The 15,738-nt window shown below is 43.6% G+C and overlaps 1 protein-coding gene across 4 annotated transcripts in view; it reads left to right on the plus strand.

The window, feature by feature from the left end:
• The first annotated feature begins 3,365 nt into the window (after positions 1-3,365).
• Positions 3,366-15,738, plus strand: part of LOC122562012 (uncharacterized) — a 56,250-nt gene continuing 43,877 nt past the window's right edge. The window contains exons 1-2 of one of the 4 annotated variants that reach the window (XR_006315186.2): positions 3,366-3,865; positions 6,184-9,923. Coding sequence is in view for 3 of the 4 variants with exons in the window: in XM_043714402.2 (XP_043570337.2) it covers positions 6,210-9,923 (3,714 nt within the window). In the remaining variant the exon portion in view is untranslated. Of the gene's footprint in view, positions 3,866-6,180; positions 9,924-15,738 lie in introns of all 4 variants that reach the window. The other 3 variants (XM_043714402.2, XM_043714400.2, XM_043714405.2) reach the window with 3 other exon arrangements.

The raw sequence follows: 15,738 nt of genomic DNA on the forward strand, positions 1-15,738 counted from the left end.
TTCCTTGCATCTGAACAATAGATAAGAGAAATTTGAGCGTCTGTCTGCAATTAAGAGGATCTGAAGTCTGGCTTACCATATACCTTTATGTTATTCTAGTTGAGAGTGTGGTGCTGGAAAAGCACAGCAGATCAGGCAGCATCCAAGGAGCAGGAAAATCGACGTTTCGGGCAAAAGCCCTTCATCAGGAATTAGGTTGGGAGTCTCGGGGGTAGAGAGATAAATAGGAGGGGGGTGGGGCTGGGGGGGGAAGATAGCTGAGAGTGTATTAGGTGGTTGAAGGTGGGATAATGATGATAGGTCGGAGGGGAGGGTGGAGCGGATAGATGGGAAGGAAGGTGGAGAGGTAGGACAGGTAATGAGGGGGTGCTGAGCTGAAAGGTTGGAATTGGGATAAGATGGGGGGAGGGAAATGAGGAAACTGGTGAAATCCACATTGATACCATGGGGTTGGAGGGTCCCGAGGTGGGAGATGAGGCGTTCTTCCTCCAGCATCAGGTGGTAATGGAGTGGCGATGCCCTCGGAGGAGTGGGAAAGGGAGTTGAAGTATTCAGCTATGGGTCAGTAGGGTTGATTGGTGCAGGTGTCCAGGAGATATTCTCTGAAGTGCTCTTCGAGTAGGCGTCCTGTCTCCCCAATGTAGAGGAGACCGCATCGTGAGTAATGGATACAGTAAATGACATGTGTGGAAGGGCAGGTGAAACTTTGATGGGTGTGGAAGGCTCTTTTGGGGCATTGGACAGAGGTGAGGGCGGAGGTGTGGGTGCAAATTTTGCAATTCCTGCAGTGGCAGGGGAAGGTGCCAGGAGAGGAGGGTGGATTGTTGGGGGGCGTGGGCCTGACGAGGGAGTCACAGAGGGAACAGTCTTTACAGAAAGCGGATAGGGGTGGGTGGGAATATATCTCTGATGGTGGGGTACATGTGTAGGTGGTGGAACTGGCGGAGGATGATGCAATGTATACGGAGGTTGCTGGGGTAGAAGATGAGGACCGGGGGCTCTGTCCTTGTTGCAATTGGAGAAGTGGGGTTCGAGGGCGGAGGTGCGGGAAGTGGATGAGATGCGTTGAAGGGCATCAACCACCACGTGGGAGGGGAAATTGTGGTCTTTAAAGAAGGCGGTCATCTGGCGTGTTCTGTGGTGGAATTGGTACTCCTGGGAGCAGATGTGATGGAGGCAGAGGAATTGGGAATAAGGGATAGCATTTTTACAGGAGGCAGGGTTGGAGGAGGTGCAATCCAGGTAGCTGTGGATGTCGGTGGGTTTGTAGAAAATGTCAGTGTTGAGCCGGTCACTGTTGATGGTGATGGAGAGCTCCAGGAAGGGGAGGGAGATGTCAGAGATGGTCCGGGTGAATTTAAGGTCGGGGTGAAATGTGTTGGTGAAGTTGATGAACTGTTCAACCTCCTCCTGGGAGCACGAGGTGGCGCCGATGCAGTCATCAAAGTAGCGGAGGAAAAGGTGAAGAGTAATGTCGGTGTAACTGCGGAAGATGGACTGTTCCACGTAACCGACAAAGAAACAGGCATAGCTGGGGCCCATGTGGGTGCCCATGGCTACCCCTTTCGTCTGGAGGAAATAGGAAGATTCAAAGGAGAAATTATTGAGAGTGAGGACGAGTTCAGCCAAATGAATTAGAGTATCAGTGGAAGGGTACTGGTGGGGATGTCGGGAGATGAAGAAACGGAGGGCTTGGAGGTCCTGGTCATGACGATAGAGGTGCATAGGGACTCGATATCCATGGTGAAGTTGGTTGGGCAGGAGCAGGCTGAGACGATGGGTCGGCCTGGGTAGTCAGGCTTGTGGATCTTGGAAATTGGGCAGTGCGGGGTTTCCGAACTATGAGATTGAAAGCTGTGGGTGAGAGATCCCCTGAGGTGATGAAATTTCCCCTCCTACGTGGTTGATGATGCCCTCCAGCACATCTCATCCACTTCCTGCACCTCCGCCCTCGAACCCCACTCCTCCAACTGCAACAAGGTCAAAAGCCCCCTGGTCCTCACCTTCCACCCCACCAACCTTCAAATACATCACATTATTCTCTGCCATTTCCGCCACCTACAATAGGACCCGACCACCAGGAATATAATCGCCCCACCCCTATCTGCTTTCCATAAAGATTGTTCCCTCCGTGACTACCTCACCCCCCGATAACCCACTCACCTCTCCCGGCTCCTTGGCCTGCTACCGTAGGAATTGCAAAACCTGTGCCCACACCTCCCCCTCATCTCCGTCCAAGGTCACAAAGGAGCCTTTCACATCCATCAAAGTTTCACCTGCATTTCCATACATGTCATTTACTGTATCTGTTGTTCCCGATGCAGTCTCTTCTACATTGGGGAGACAGGATACCTACTTGCAGAGCGCTTCAGAGAACATCTCTGGGACACCCGCACCAACCAACTCCACTGCCCCGTGGCTGAACACTTTAATTCCCCCTCCCACTCCGCCAAGGACATGCAGGTCCTGGGCCTCATTCATTGTCACTCCCTTACCACCCAACACCTGGAGGAAGAACGCCTATCTTCTGCCTCAGGATCCTCCAACCCCATGGCATCAATATGGATTTCACCAGAGTCCTCATTTCCCCTCCCCCCCAACAACCTTATCCCAGTTCCAACCTTCCAGCCCAGTACCGCCCTCATGACCTGTCCCACCTTCCTTCCCAACTATCCACCCCACCCTCCCCTTGATCTATCACCATTACCCCCACCTCCATCCACCTACTGCACTCTCAGCTACATTCCCCCAGCCCCACCCCTCATTAATCTCTCAACTCCCCAACCCCCATAAGGTTCCCAGCCTCATTCCTGATGAATGACTTATGCCTGAAACGTCGATTCTCCTCCTCCGATGCTGCCTGACCTGCTGTGCTTTTCCAGCACCACACTCTCCACTCTAATCTCCAGCATCTGCAGTCCTCACTTTCGCCCTTGCGTTATTCTTCCCGCAGGAAAAACTGTAAACAATGAAACCACCAAGAGCAAGGCGATAAGTGAAGGTGCACCAATGAGAGACTCGGCACGCGGCCGTGGGAGTTCCACCAATCACAACAAGCGGAGCCGGTCGCTGCCATGGCGACGGCCTCCTGAGTGACAGGCCTCGCGGCGCTGCCATGGCGACGGCCGCCTAAGTGACAGGCCTCGCGGCGCTGCCATGGCGACGGCCTCCTGAGTGACAGGCCTCGCGGCGCTGCCATGGCGACGTCCTCCTGAGTGACAGGCCTCGCGGCGCTGCCATGGCGACGGCCTCCTGAGTGACAGGCCTCGCGGCGCTGCCATGGCGACGGCCTCCTGAGTGACAGGCCGTACGGCCGGCTTACGCAGCGCCGGAGGAGGGCGGCTTCAGGTAAAATCGAGAGGGAGTCGGTGGGCCGCAGTGACGGGGAGTGGCGGAGGGGGAGGGAGGAAGTGGAAGCCCGGCCCTTCCTCGCCTCCCTTCCCCCCCACTTCCCGTCCTTTGTTTTCAAACACCGCGAGGCCTAGCGGCGGCCTATACAGCCTGGGGCTGGAGTGAGTTAGCGAAGCCTGCGCTGGTGACCGGCTTGGTCTCTGTTGTGGGGGCGGCAGAGAGGCGTTCTTTGTTTCATCTTTTTGATGGTGGAGAAGAGGCGGGGGGGGCAAGGCTGTTTTATTTTGCAGCGGGCGGCGCTTCACCTCTTTGTTTGGATTCAGGCTCCATGTGGACTCGCCATTGAAGGCGGTGTTTGTCGGAAAAGCCGCTCCGCCACAAAGAGGGGCAGGCAGCTGGGGCTCTGATCCACTCACGACAACCCCGGGCACTTCTCTTTATTCAGTAACAGGCCGCTGGCTCCTTGTTCAATAAAGTCTCACCCTTCAGCCTTCATTGATGAGCCTTGTGGAAGGTAATGTGTTGACTCAAGATGTTTCGCAGTGTTCGCCCCAAAAGTTTAAAAGGCGTCTTTATTCCATGTCCTAACTACATTATGTTTGTGCTTAGTCACCCACTCTCTGTTTCTGGATCGTGGTGCTTGTCCTGACATGTGAGATACTGTACAGTTTTATTAAAATCCCGGCATTTTCATGTCAGCTTGCCTCAGGCTATTCTGTGTGCGATGTGACTTGTTTTCTTGCTGGGTTTCAAAGCTGCGATACCATTTCCTAATTTTTTTTTAAACATCTTAAGTTCGTTTTGACTGCTACATGAATTTTTAAAGAATCAGGACCTCTCGGCTTTAGAATGCCGCAGACGTCCAGTTTTTCATGAAAAGTTCCTTTGACAAAGGAACAAATCAGGCCAGAGGATTGAGGCCCTCCGAGATTACAACTAAATTGTTGATCCACTGTTGTCACAATGTACTTTGGTATAGAATAGCAATTTTAGCTGAACTACTAAATAGGGCATGATAAGTTAAAGTCTACGGAAATGAATAGTTTATTTTGATCCTCCATGAAATAGCATTTGTCAACTTCATTAGAAGTTTTTAAAATTTTACTTTTGACCCACTCTGTAATTTAAAAAAAACAATATTTTTTTGCGAGGGTAAAGCATAAAGTAGGTCAAAAGGTGTGAAGTCCCCCACTATACAAGGTATCTCAGCCTCCTTATCTATATATGCAGCTTCATTTCCTGCTCTCAGTGCAGCACATGTACTTTCATGTCTGTCTGAGATCACGTGAGCTGCCTTGTTCCATCCACTTAGGATGCGACTCTTCAGTGTGCTATGGTAATTAGTAGAAATGAATGAGACTCTGCATTCAGCACTAACTGAAGCGACGGTCTTTGTGTCTTGATGAAGCTCCCTGTTAAGGACAAAGGATAACGACTTAGCGGTGTGTTCTTGTTTCATAGTCCTACTGTTTGAATATTAGTAATCTTTAAATATATTGCAAAATTTAGCTGCTAAACTTTTGACTCTTAATTGCGGATCTCTGTCTTTTGATGTTCTGACTTTATGTTTTCACTGTTAGGGAACAATCTTGTGTGTAACACTGCTTGATGTTAGCTTCCATAAATGTTAGTGGAAAGGTTATTAATTTGGTAACTACAGTTGGGGTTGGGAGTTTTTTGTTGGCTTCATATTTGAAATAAGTGCATGCCTATAACTGGATTTTTTTTTCAAAATTAATCTACACAGGTAGTTTCTTTGTATAATTTTTTAAAAATATTTGGAAACCAGCTGAAAAACAGTGGATACGTTTCTCTTTCAAAAATCTTCCTCACTATATTTGTTGATAGATTGCTTGAAAATGAGTGTCAATATGACAGCTATAAAAATATTTTTGTTTTGATAAGCTCAACCTTTGTGGCTAACTCCAGACTTTATATGGTCCATTTTGTTGTATGCTGTGTACATTGATCGCATACAAATGATTATTTCTGAAAGGAGAATTTTATGATGAGACTTGAAATAAGGGAAAAACAGCAAATTGATAAAGAAATCATTTAAAGTTTCATATTTTAAAAACTAAAAACATGGAATGATATTAATAGTATAAGTAATACCTATGCAATCATACCTTTGATATAAGCTGTTGTCTTGAGAAATGGAATGTATGACTACTTAGTAGTGTGAAGATACATTGAGAGAAGTTGGCCTATTTGGATAAAGCTCACCTTAAAAATTATTTCCCAATCTAAAGATAATCTAAAGATTACAGAGTGGGTCCATTTCATTTCAAAGCCTCAGATAATTTACTTACTTTCAAGAAAGAGAAAAGTTTAATCAGTTTCTTCCAAACAAATTATTCAGTTGAAGACCTCTTTTAAGTACTTGAAAAGTAGCCAGTGCTTTACCGTCAAAGCTACTCCTGTCCGTTGCTTTTTCAATATTCGGGTGTATGCTGAATGGTACTATGAGACGTTTAAAATGAACAGAGCATTGAGTCCTGCCCAATAACACTTTCGAGCAACATCGCGATAAACAGACAAACTTGAATCTTGTACCTTTTCTACAGATGTGGTCTTGCTCCTCACTAAATAACTGCTTTTTATTGCCTATTCAAAACTTAATTATAAAATAATCCTGGGTGAAGTTCTTGAATTTGACATGTCCTGAGGTATTCTAATAAAGGCAGTTTTTCATTGGGACTTACTCTGTAGATATAGCTACTCATAAACTATAGTGTGCAACTTCTATGAAACTAACTTTCTATGTAAGAATAATGTTGATTTATTATTTATTGATACAACTATATATGTTTGTTTTCTTTCTCCAAGAAGCAGAGTGAAACAAAGAAAGTCCTGTAATGGAGTCGGGACAGGATCAGGCTGATGGCTTGCAAACTAGAAAGGATGACTTAATTAATTTCAGCATCCCTGTGGATTATCAGATTGATTGCTCAAGAAATCAGAGAGAGGGGCTGCAGGCGAACGATTCTCTAGAACTATTGCACAGTGGGGCCATGGATACACAATACAGTCTGTGTACTAAAAATATAGCTGAAGACCTGGAAACCAACACCGGATCGACTGTACCTCATACTGATAAGGTACACTTGGATGATGCTATTTCCAGTACTACAGTCACAGTCTCTTATGTCAATCGACCTCACCTGTTCTCTTCCCAAAGGATATTACAGCATTCCTTGCATGAGCAGCCATTGGCATCACTCTTTATTCCATCTGTTTGCGTACAGTCTCAGCAGATGGTGCCAGTCTCGTTAGATTCATCCATTCCGACCAATTTTGTTGACTCGTCATTTGAAAGCTCTGTGTTGACACAGTCTGATGATCTGGAGCCTGTTGGAAGAGGCCTTGAAAATGGAATTGACTGCAATATTATGAACCAGCACAAACTGAAGGTGCTGGACTTAGATTTGCCATTGGCTACTTCTGCAGTTCATGAGCCTGGATCATGTGATAGTCCACTCGAACAGACATTAGATACTGCTGAGGAAACCTTGTATGAACAGTCAAGTGTTTCATCTGGGTTGGAGTCACAAGACCCTGTATGCCAGTTTTCTGGAGAAATACATCAGGAAAATGAATGGCACAGTGTTGTAAGTTCTGCTGAAACTGATGTTCAAGACTCTGAAATGGTTGTAATAGAACTGACTCAGCCTTCAATGTCAGAGGACAGACCAAACAAAAAGGAACATTGTGAAAACCAAAACCTGCTGGACAGAGTGGAACATTGTGAAACACAAAATGGTACTAGTGTCTTCACTGATGTTGAAAACTTGAACAACCAGTATACAGAGGTTGAGCCTCAGCCTGTTTGTGATTTGAGCAGGGCTTGCAAAGACCAGACAAAGGTAGAAAATGTCAATGAATGTTCAGAGGTTGCAGTACCAGATGAATCTGAAGAAAGCCTCAGTGAGGAAACATCGGATAAAACATGCCTTATAGTCTTAACAGAAGGGGAGCGTAATGTTTCCACAGTTTGTGACACAAGTGCACTAGCTTCAAACTCCATGAAAATGTCACCAAGTATGGTAAGATTAGATGATTGCCAGAGAGCATATGTGCAAAGTGTCAGGACCAATATGTCATATTATGAGGAAGCACCCAATGTATATGATGTGCTGCAAAATTCTGACGAAATAGTCCTTAGTACAAGTGATTCTACAGACCTTCATCATTTTCAGCAAACCAATATTCTTTCAGAACAGCATGTGACAACTGGAGAGTGGTCTCCTGACCAAGAAGTAGTGTTTGCATCTGACCTAAAGAATGGAAAAATGTATCATTCAGAGAACAATGCTGAAAGCAGTCAAACTAACAATCTCATGGAAAGCAATTGCAACTCACCAGACAGTACGATTTCTCCAAGTAGTGGGGATCTGACACCAAATCTTAAAGTACCTGAACAGTCCCTGAGTAGTGATGATAGCTGCTTGGAAGTAGAAAACCAGATTTCTATCAGTGATTCAAATGGCGCACTGTCTGCAACCAAATTGAATTTAAAGGAGAGCCCTGAATCAGAACAGGTTGTTAACAATGTGTGTGAGGACAGCAGAAGTTCAACTTCATTCACTGAGCAGATGTTTCCTTCTTTGCAGAGGCCATCAGTTTCAGAAGGTAACCATCCTAGGATAAAGCCTTGCTCTCTTGAATTGCATAAACTAAATGTTCTTGAAACAGAAGGGAAATGTGACGTTCGAGGATATGTATTAGACCTGAAAAAAAATAATGTTGCATCGATGGCGTGCAGCATTTCTATGAGTCTCTCTTTAGCTAAGTCTGGAAAAATTGTTGAAGATAATGAGCAGGAAGATTTTGCTGAGAACTCTGAAGAAAGTGGCCAGAGCTCCAGCACTGACAATGTTTGTGAATTCTTATCTGTTCAGGAAGAGCCACAAATATTTAACAGGCGAAAGCAAGCGTTGGTCGCCAAGCCTGATGACAGTGATGTCGTCTGCATTTCTGAGGAGGAGGAGGAGGAGGAGGATGAAAGTAGTTCAGTTACAAAAACTGACATGCACCAGGATCAGGTACAAGCTCATGAGAATAAGAAATGGAGGACAGCAAGTCAACAACATGCGAATCAGAAGAAACTTGCAGATCAACCTCTACAAAGTGATGATAATGCTGAGCCCAAGCATTTTGAAAGGAAGATTCTTCCACCAAGACAAAGAGGAATGAGGCTGGAGCAGATCGTGCAAAATATCGTCACTCAGCCTAAGTCAAGAACATCAAGCCTCAGTGAAAGGCTGCGAAGAAGCAGGGATGCACGGACTCCTACCAGGTTTCAACCACCAAGATACAAATCCTGCAGCTCTACAACAGAACAAAAATCCAAAGGTAGTGCTGGGTGCAGTCCCTGCATCAGGGATTCTGTACAAAAAATGACTTTGGAATATAAAATACAAGAACAGAATGAGGCTAACCAAGGCGAAACAAGTACAATCCCTGTGGAGAAACAGAACAAAAATAAATCTACCTCAATTCCAGGCTCTTGCCAGGGACATGCAACAAAACTGAGCGCTCCTATTTCCCCTACCACATCTTTATGCAGTGCCTCTTCATCTTCACAGCAGTTGACAGAGATCTCCCGGAAGGGCCATCCATCAGGCAATAAGCAAGAGTTTGGTAAAGATGACCTCAAATGTTTAAATAGGAGGAGAAGAAAGCAGCTAGAAAGCACTAAGAATGCCTTGCAGCCAAAGAACTGTGTGTCTTCCCGACAGCGATCCACGCGGCAGAGGACAAGGGGTACAGCAAGAAAGAGAATACGCAAACCAGTGGGAAAAAAGCGGCAAACACGACGGGGCCAACCCTCATCGTTCTTTGCACCTGAAGAGCCTGAAATAAAGCTAAGAGCATTGTCTCTTAAAGCAGAGGACCGACGAGACAGATACGATAGTTTTTCACCTTACATTCGGGTAGAGACAAAAGGTTATTCAACGTGTACAGTAGTAAACTATGCTGAGGAGGATAGTAACAATCTTAAACAAAAGAAACATTCCCAACAGCAGTCACATGGTGCAGTTCCAAAATCATCATGCTTGACATTGGGTCCTACAATTAATGAGGCCTGTCACAAAAGCTTTCTAGTCTGTTGTCTTTGTGGCCAATCTGCAAATGCAATGGAACAAGGTGATCTTTTTGGACCTTTTTATCCCAGAGGATATGCACCTTCAAACAGCCAAACTGCCCGCTCAAAAGATACTAAGACTGAGCAAGCCAGCACAGTTGTTTCTAGCCCTAGTTGTAATTCTATTAGGAATACAGTAAGTAAAACTTCAGGACAAAATCAGGAGTCTAGGACAAGGGAAGGGGCAACAACCCGTGGCCAGAAACGCAGAGGTTTGGACAGTGAAGAAATCACAAAATGTTCTGATAGTAAGAAGCCCAAGAATGAATTGTCTTTGGAAGAGTGGTACCAGCCTCCGTTGGTTCCAATGGACAGTAACGAGTACTGGATGCATGAAGACTGTGTGACGTGGTGTGCTGGTGTATTTCTTGTGAGAGGGAAGCTCTATGGTTTGCTGGAAGCCATCAGTGTTGCACAGGAGACAGTAAGTAAGATGAGATATTGTGATATTCTATACAGATGTTAACCGGGTTTAAACACTGAGTGTGTAACCTTTAAATCCCAAGCTCTTGATCTTTAATGAGAGTGAATTAATGGCAGACACCACCATTGCCCCAATATTCCAACGACTAGAAAACACTTGTTACAATTTCCAAATACTCAATGACAAGAATGAAGTGGAACATTTGATATAACTTCCTTTTGCATCCACTTGATAATGAGTCATTCAAGCAGAGCACCTGAAATTAAGACAATTCATGAAATTAGTTCTGATTGAAGCATTGAGTGATTCTGGATCGTAGAATGTTTTTGTCCAATTTTTCTTAATTGTTTAAAAAGTTTGAACGTGATGTTCTGCAAGGCACCAACTATACACATGGTGTTGTCTACAATTTGACAAGAAAATGAAGATGAACCTTTTCCTATGGATAAAATCTAAGTTTCACTTGTGCCACTAAGATTGACCAATGTATGTTGCCTTGCACTGTACTGTTGGTATGGAGTTTTTTTTAGAGAAATCGTGGTTTTTGTTTGGGGTAGGGAACTTCCTACTTGAGATCTCTTTTCCTGTTCTGATGCAAAGAGGTTGTAGCTGCTTGTTTCCAGTTCCTTACAGCCTGATCTCCAGCTATATGGTATATAGGAAAGACTTCGTAAGTTTGTTTAATGTTCTATTTCTCACATTTCCCAACTCTGAAAGTCCAAATACTTTTGACCCACTACATTAGCAATTAACCTTCAATGTTTTCTTCCACATTGTGCCCTGTGTCCAGCTGATTGCAGCAAGGAAATATAGAGAGCAGGCTGGCTGATTCTTACTTCTGCATCCTGCCCAATACTCCTTGACTAATTTGTCCCTTCCTGTTTCAATCTACTGTTGCTGACTGTTTAAAACTTCTGACATATTAACTTAAAATGAACTTTTTTGAAGACTGAAATATGCAAAGGTTAATGCTTATTTATAGACCCCAGATTATTGTCCAGGAGGTGCATGTAGAATTCTCATTTTAGGACAGAGCTTAACATGCATCATGTGTATATTTGTACAATCTTGCTTTTAGTTTAAAAGTGACATTATGTTAAAAATCTTATTTTAAGATTTTGCTAGAATATTTGCTTTTAATTAGAGTTGAAATATTTGTTTAGAGTTATTACATTTGTTCCTTTTGATTTTAAAAAAAAGGGACACTGACTTTAACAGTCCCATCAGGTTGTTGTGATGAAGCTTGATGTATTTACTTCTATGTCATTGTCATTAAACACAGCCACTACATCATGATTATTTCCAGTATGGGATTACTGGAATTAATTTTCACCTGTCTAGGAGATGGGTTATATAATTTTTTAGAAACACTGAAATGTTTAGTTTTTAATTCTTTAAAAACCTGTGCCTTATCCCCAACTTTCATTTGGATTATTGATTTGCCTATTTTTCATCTGAGGACTTGAATTTCATAGAAATCTCACTCCCTATTACTTAAGTTCTGTGACTCGTACGTGAAAAGGATAGTTAATCCAGGCTCTTGATTATCCTAATGGAGTAATAACTACTAAGTGCTGAGTTTTGTTTTTTTGGCTAAGTGTGAGTTGCATCGAACTTTGAGGGAATCTTGCCACATATTACAAATTCACCTCTTTAGTTATGTACCCCATACCGTGGTGTCCCTCGCATCCTGTTTTAACCCCATCTTGCTATGCATTTTTCTAACATCTCCAGATATCTACTGAAAGACTGGCATTTCTTGCATCCGTGTCAGCTTTAAAAGTTTGTTATGCACTCTCACCTGCATTGTCAGTAAAGCAGCCCTGCAAAGTTCCTGACATTTGCCCTGTGCATTGCAGATGGGGGAAATTTGTCACCTGCTTTGTGGATTGGGTCCTGGAGGTCCTGCTGGGTGGATTAGTGCAGATGGAGACCTTCCTCTTATTCCACGGGGGGCCTTGAGACCAGATTAAGCCACCCTGGTCAGAATTTACCAACTGGGTTAGTGTAGTCTCAGCTTTCTGGACAACTGCCCAGCATTGTAACAAGAAGGTCAATCCTTCTCCACCCCACCGACATAAGTTGCATAAACGTTTCTCCAATATTCCTAACTTGCTCATTCTCTGATACTATGTCCATCTCTCACCAAGGTTCATACTGTACCATGCTCACTATTGGCTGCAATATCTTCCTGCACTTGCTCCTCCTCAGCCAAATCCCTGGTTCACTAGCCTTGGATTTCTTCTGTGCTGCCTATTCTCTCATTCCAGGAGGACAACAGCCTATAAGGGGGCAGAAAGAGTCACTGGGTTGCTCAACGTTCAGCTTCTTACCCCCCTCATGTGGAGGCAATCCAGTTTTTGACTGTCCCAAGTGGCTGGTTGACAGTTGTCCAGGCCCCTGGTCTGGTATCAGATTAGATTAGATTAGGTTACTTTACAGTGTGGAATCAGGCCCTTCAGCCCAACAAGTCCACACCGACCCTCCGAAGAGCAACCCACCCACACCCATCCCCCTACATTTACCCCTTCACCTAACACTATGGGCAATTTAGCATGACCAATTCATCTAACCTGCACGTTTTTGGACTGTGGGAGGAAACCGGAGCACCTGGAGGAAACCTACGCAGACACAGGGAGAATGTACAAACTCCACACAGAGGTGGGAATTGAACCTGGGACTGTGAGGCAGAAGTGCTAACCACTGTGCCACCGTGCTGCCCTGTTGCCCTCTAATCAATGCAGGCACCTCCTGAGCGGAAATCAATGACTCTTGACTGAAGCCTGTGGACAACTATGACAAGCTTCCCACTTTGCGCTAAAGGACAACTCCAGACAGATGTCATGAATCCAGTAACTCTGGCCAAGGTGACAGAAAGCCGACAGCAGTGCAAGTTTGGGAGCATCAATGTATTCCCAGAGAGCGAATGCTATGACTGCAAACAAAAAGCCTGGATAGACAGCCTGGTCCAGTCCATGAACTGGATGCATGCTCCTGAATGCAAATTGCCTTGCAGCATTACAATTCTATCTGCTGGTGCAACGTTGAAGTACAAGAGCATCCTGTAAGTAGCTTGAATATGTGCCATGAGGGTTTTTAGAGGTTAGTATGTCAGATGCTAATGTGCATAGATGTTGGATGCATGTGGTTGGTACCCTAGAGTGTGCTCTGATATGTTAGTGCTTGATACCCAATGTGGAAGTTCTTTGGCCAAGCTATGTTATTGCTTAAGCTGCCAGCTAACTGCTGTCATTTCCATGACAAGATTTCTTGACATCTAGCATGATTGATACAATTGGTAAAATGAGAAGCTGAATGTTAATAAGGTGAATTGTGCCATGAATAAAGTGTGTAACAAGCTTAATGTCCATTAATTGACACTTTGCTGCTACCCTTTGATTAAATTCACCTTGCCACTCAGCAAAAGTATAAAAGATGAAGAAAGGTGCATCAGATATCAGAGATCTTGATATCAGATCTCGCTGCACTTATCCAATTTTACCACAAATCTTGCCTTAGCCTGTATTGTTGAAATCTCTTTATGAAATTCCATCCTGTGTGTTTTGTTCCTGTAGCTATAACATACCTTCCAAATGCTGTTTCTCTTGCCTTCCTTTGGATATCTTCTTTTATATCGGTTGATATGATTTTTTTTTTCCCATGTGTGGTTGTTTTTATATCTTTATTTTTTTCGCTTGGTGCATAATGTGATGTGATGTGATGTGATGTAAAGGGTGGTCCTTCGGGCTGATCAACTGACCGTTTAATAGTATACCAACTGAATGCTTCTGTTATGGTCATGATCAGTTCATTGAATGATTGGTGCTAAACAGCCAGATGTCTATTAGGGGCGCCTATGTCTGAAACTGTGACAAAGCGGCAGAGAGTACTTACCCATTGCAAATATCCCTCTGGAAGAGAGAATACTGTTAAATCAGAATTCAGAGCCAGGAACTAGGAAGCTTAATAGCTTCTGACTTGGAGGTGGAAATGCACCCACTGAGCTGAATGTTTGTTCTGGTGTGTGGTGAGCCACACCCTTCATAATTTATCATCCCTGCTGTTTGATTTCGCCTCAGTAGATTTCTCTCATATTCTTTACCACTCCCTTTTATTTTGCTGCCTGCAGTTTCTGCCTGTATGGTTTTAGAAATGTTTGCTTTTCAGTTGCTCTGATAATGGAGCATTTTCACTTTGTCGATTACAGTCTCCTTCTGCCATATAATTTTTACTCTGGGTTCCTTGTGCCTTGTATTAATGTGATATTTACACTGTCCCAAATAAACTTGCTGAGAAATGATGCATGTGTGCTCTCCTACATATAAATGCATTGATATTAACAAATCTTATGCATTGCAAAATTTAACATGAATATACTGACTGCAGCAAGTGGGTTATGTCATATGTAGAGATTTTTATTTTAGGAAAATGGTCACTCCACAAACTGACTTCTTTTGCCAAGTTGGTTTCACTTTCTCTATTTCAATGAAATGTGTAAATTAGCAGCTTTATAAATTTTATTTTCTTAAGCCTTTGTGAAGTGCCTTGAGGTACTGTTTTCATTGCAATTGCAGGTTTTAACTTACTACTTTTCCAGATCTGCAGCTAATAATTCTCATGTAACCAGTGGCTAGAACTTAAAATGAAGAGTAAAATCACTTGAATGACATCACAGTGAACGTAGCTAGATCTGGTCACTGGAGTTGGAACAGAAGCATTTTAGCCCTTCATTCCTACTGGTTGTTTCCCTGATGCGCCTTTGACCTGAAGGAAGTAATTCCTTTTTGAGGTGGGACTTCCTAAGTGCTGGCAGCTTTCTCACATCACATTTGCTTCATTTGCAACAGTTCCTCCCTATCTAGACCCCTCATAATTTTGAAAACCTCTATCAGATCTCTCCCTAGTCTTCTCTCCAAGGAGAACAGTCTCAATCACTCCAATCTCATTTCTGGAACCATATTTGTAAGTCTCTTCTACACTCTCTCCAATGCGTTCACATCCATCCTACGGTCTGGTGCCCAGAATTGTACAAGCTATTCCAGCTGAAGTTAACAGTGGCTTCTATAAGTTCAGTGTTACCTCCTAGCTTTTGTACTCTGTGCCCCTAACAACAAAGCCCAGAATACTTTATGCTTTATTGACTGCTTTCTCCACCTGTCCTACCACCTTCTGTGATTTATGCACAAAAACACCCAGTTCCTTCTCTCGCACCTGCTTACATATTGTGGCCCCATTTCGTCTGTCCATCTTCTGACCAAAATGCCACACTTTTCACTTCTCTGCATTGAATATCACCTTACACCTACCTGATCACTCCATCTACTTGTCTGTCCTTTTGGAGTTCTGCACCATTATCAGTTTCCAATGCTTTTGTATTTTTTTTAATGCACAAACTTTGAAATTGTCCTCTTCATGCCAAGATCAAGTTAATTACAGTATATCAAAGAAACCAATACTGACCTATGTGGGCCTCTACTACAAACATTCCTCTAGCATGAAAAAATATCCACTGACCACTGCTTTGCTTCCTGTAACTCAGCCAATTATATACCCATGACGTTACTGTGCCTTTTATTCCCTGAGCTATAACTTTTTCTTGCAAGTCAGCTGTGTGACACTATTGATACTTATTCATAGAGTCTTCAATCTGCTCAATATTCTGTTTTAAAAAAATGTCATTAGTGTCGTGTTTCTCTCTAATAAGTTGATTAGTACTTTAAAGCATCTGCCTCAAATTTCATCCAGTGTTTAGTTATTGGCCAGTTCCCTCCCATGTCGTAATGACTCCCTTATTCCAACAACCCAGGATTTGATA

The sequence above is a fragment of the Chiloscyllium plagiosum genome, unplaced genomic scaffold, assembly GCF_037043375.1.
Source record: "Chiloscyllium plagiosum isolate Xiang-an unplaced genomic scaffold, Cpla_swu_hap1 HiC_scaffold_25, whole genome shotgun sequence".
Classification (NCBI taxonomy): Eukaryota; Metazoa; Chordata; class Chondrichthyes; order Orectolobiformes; family Hemiscylliidae; genus Chiloscyllium; species Chiloscyllium plagiosum.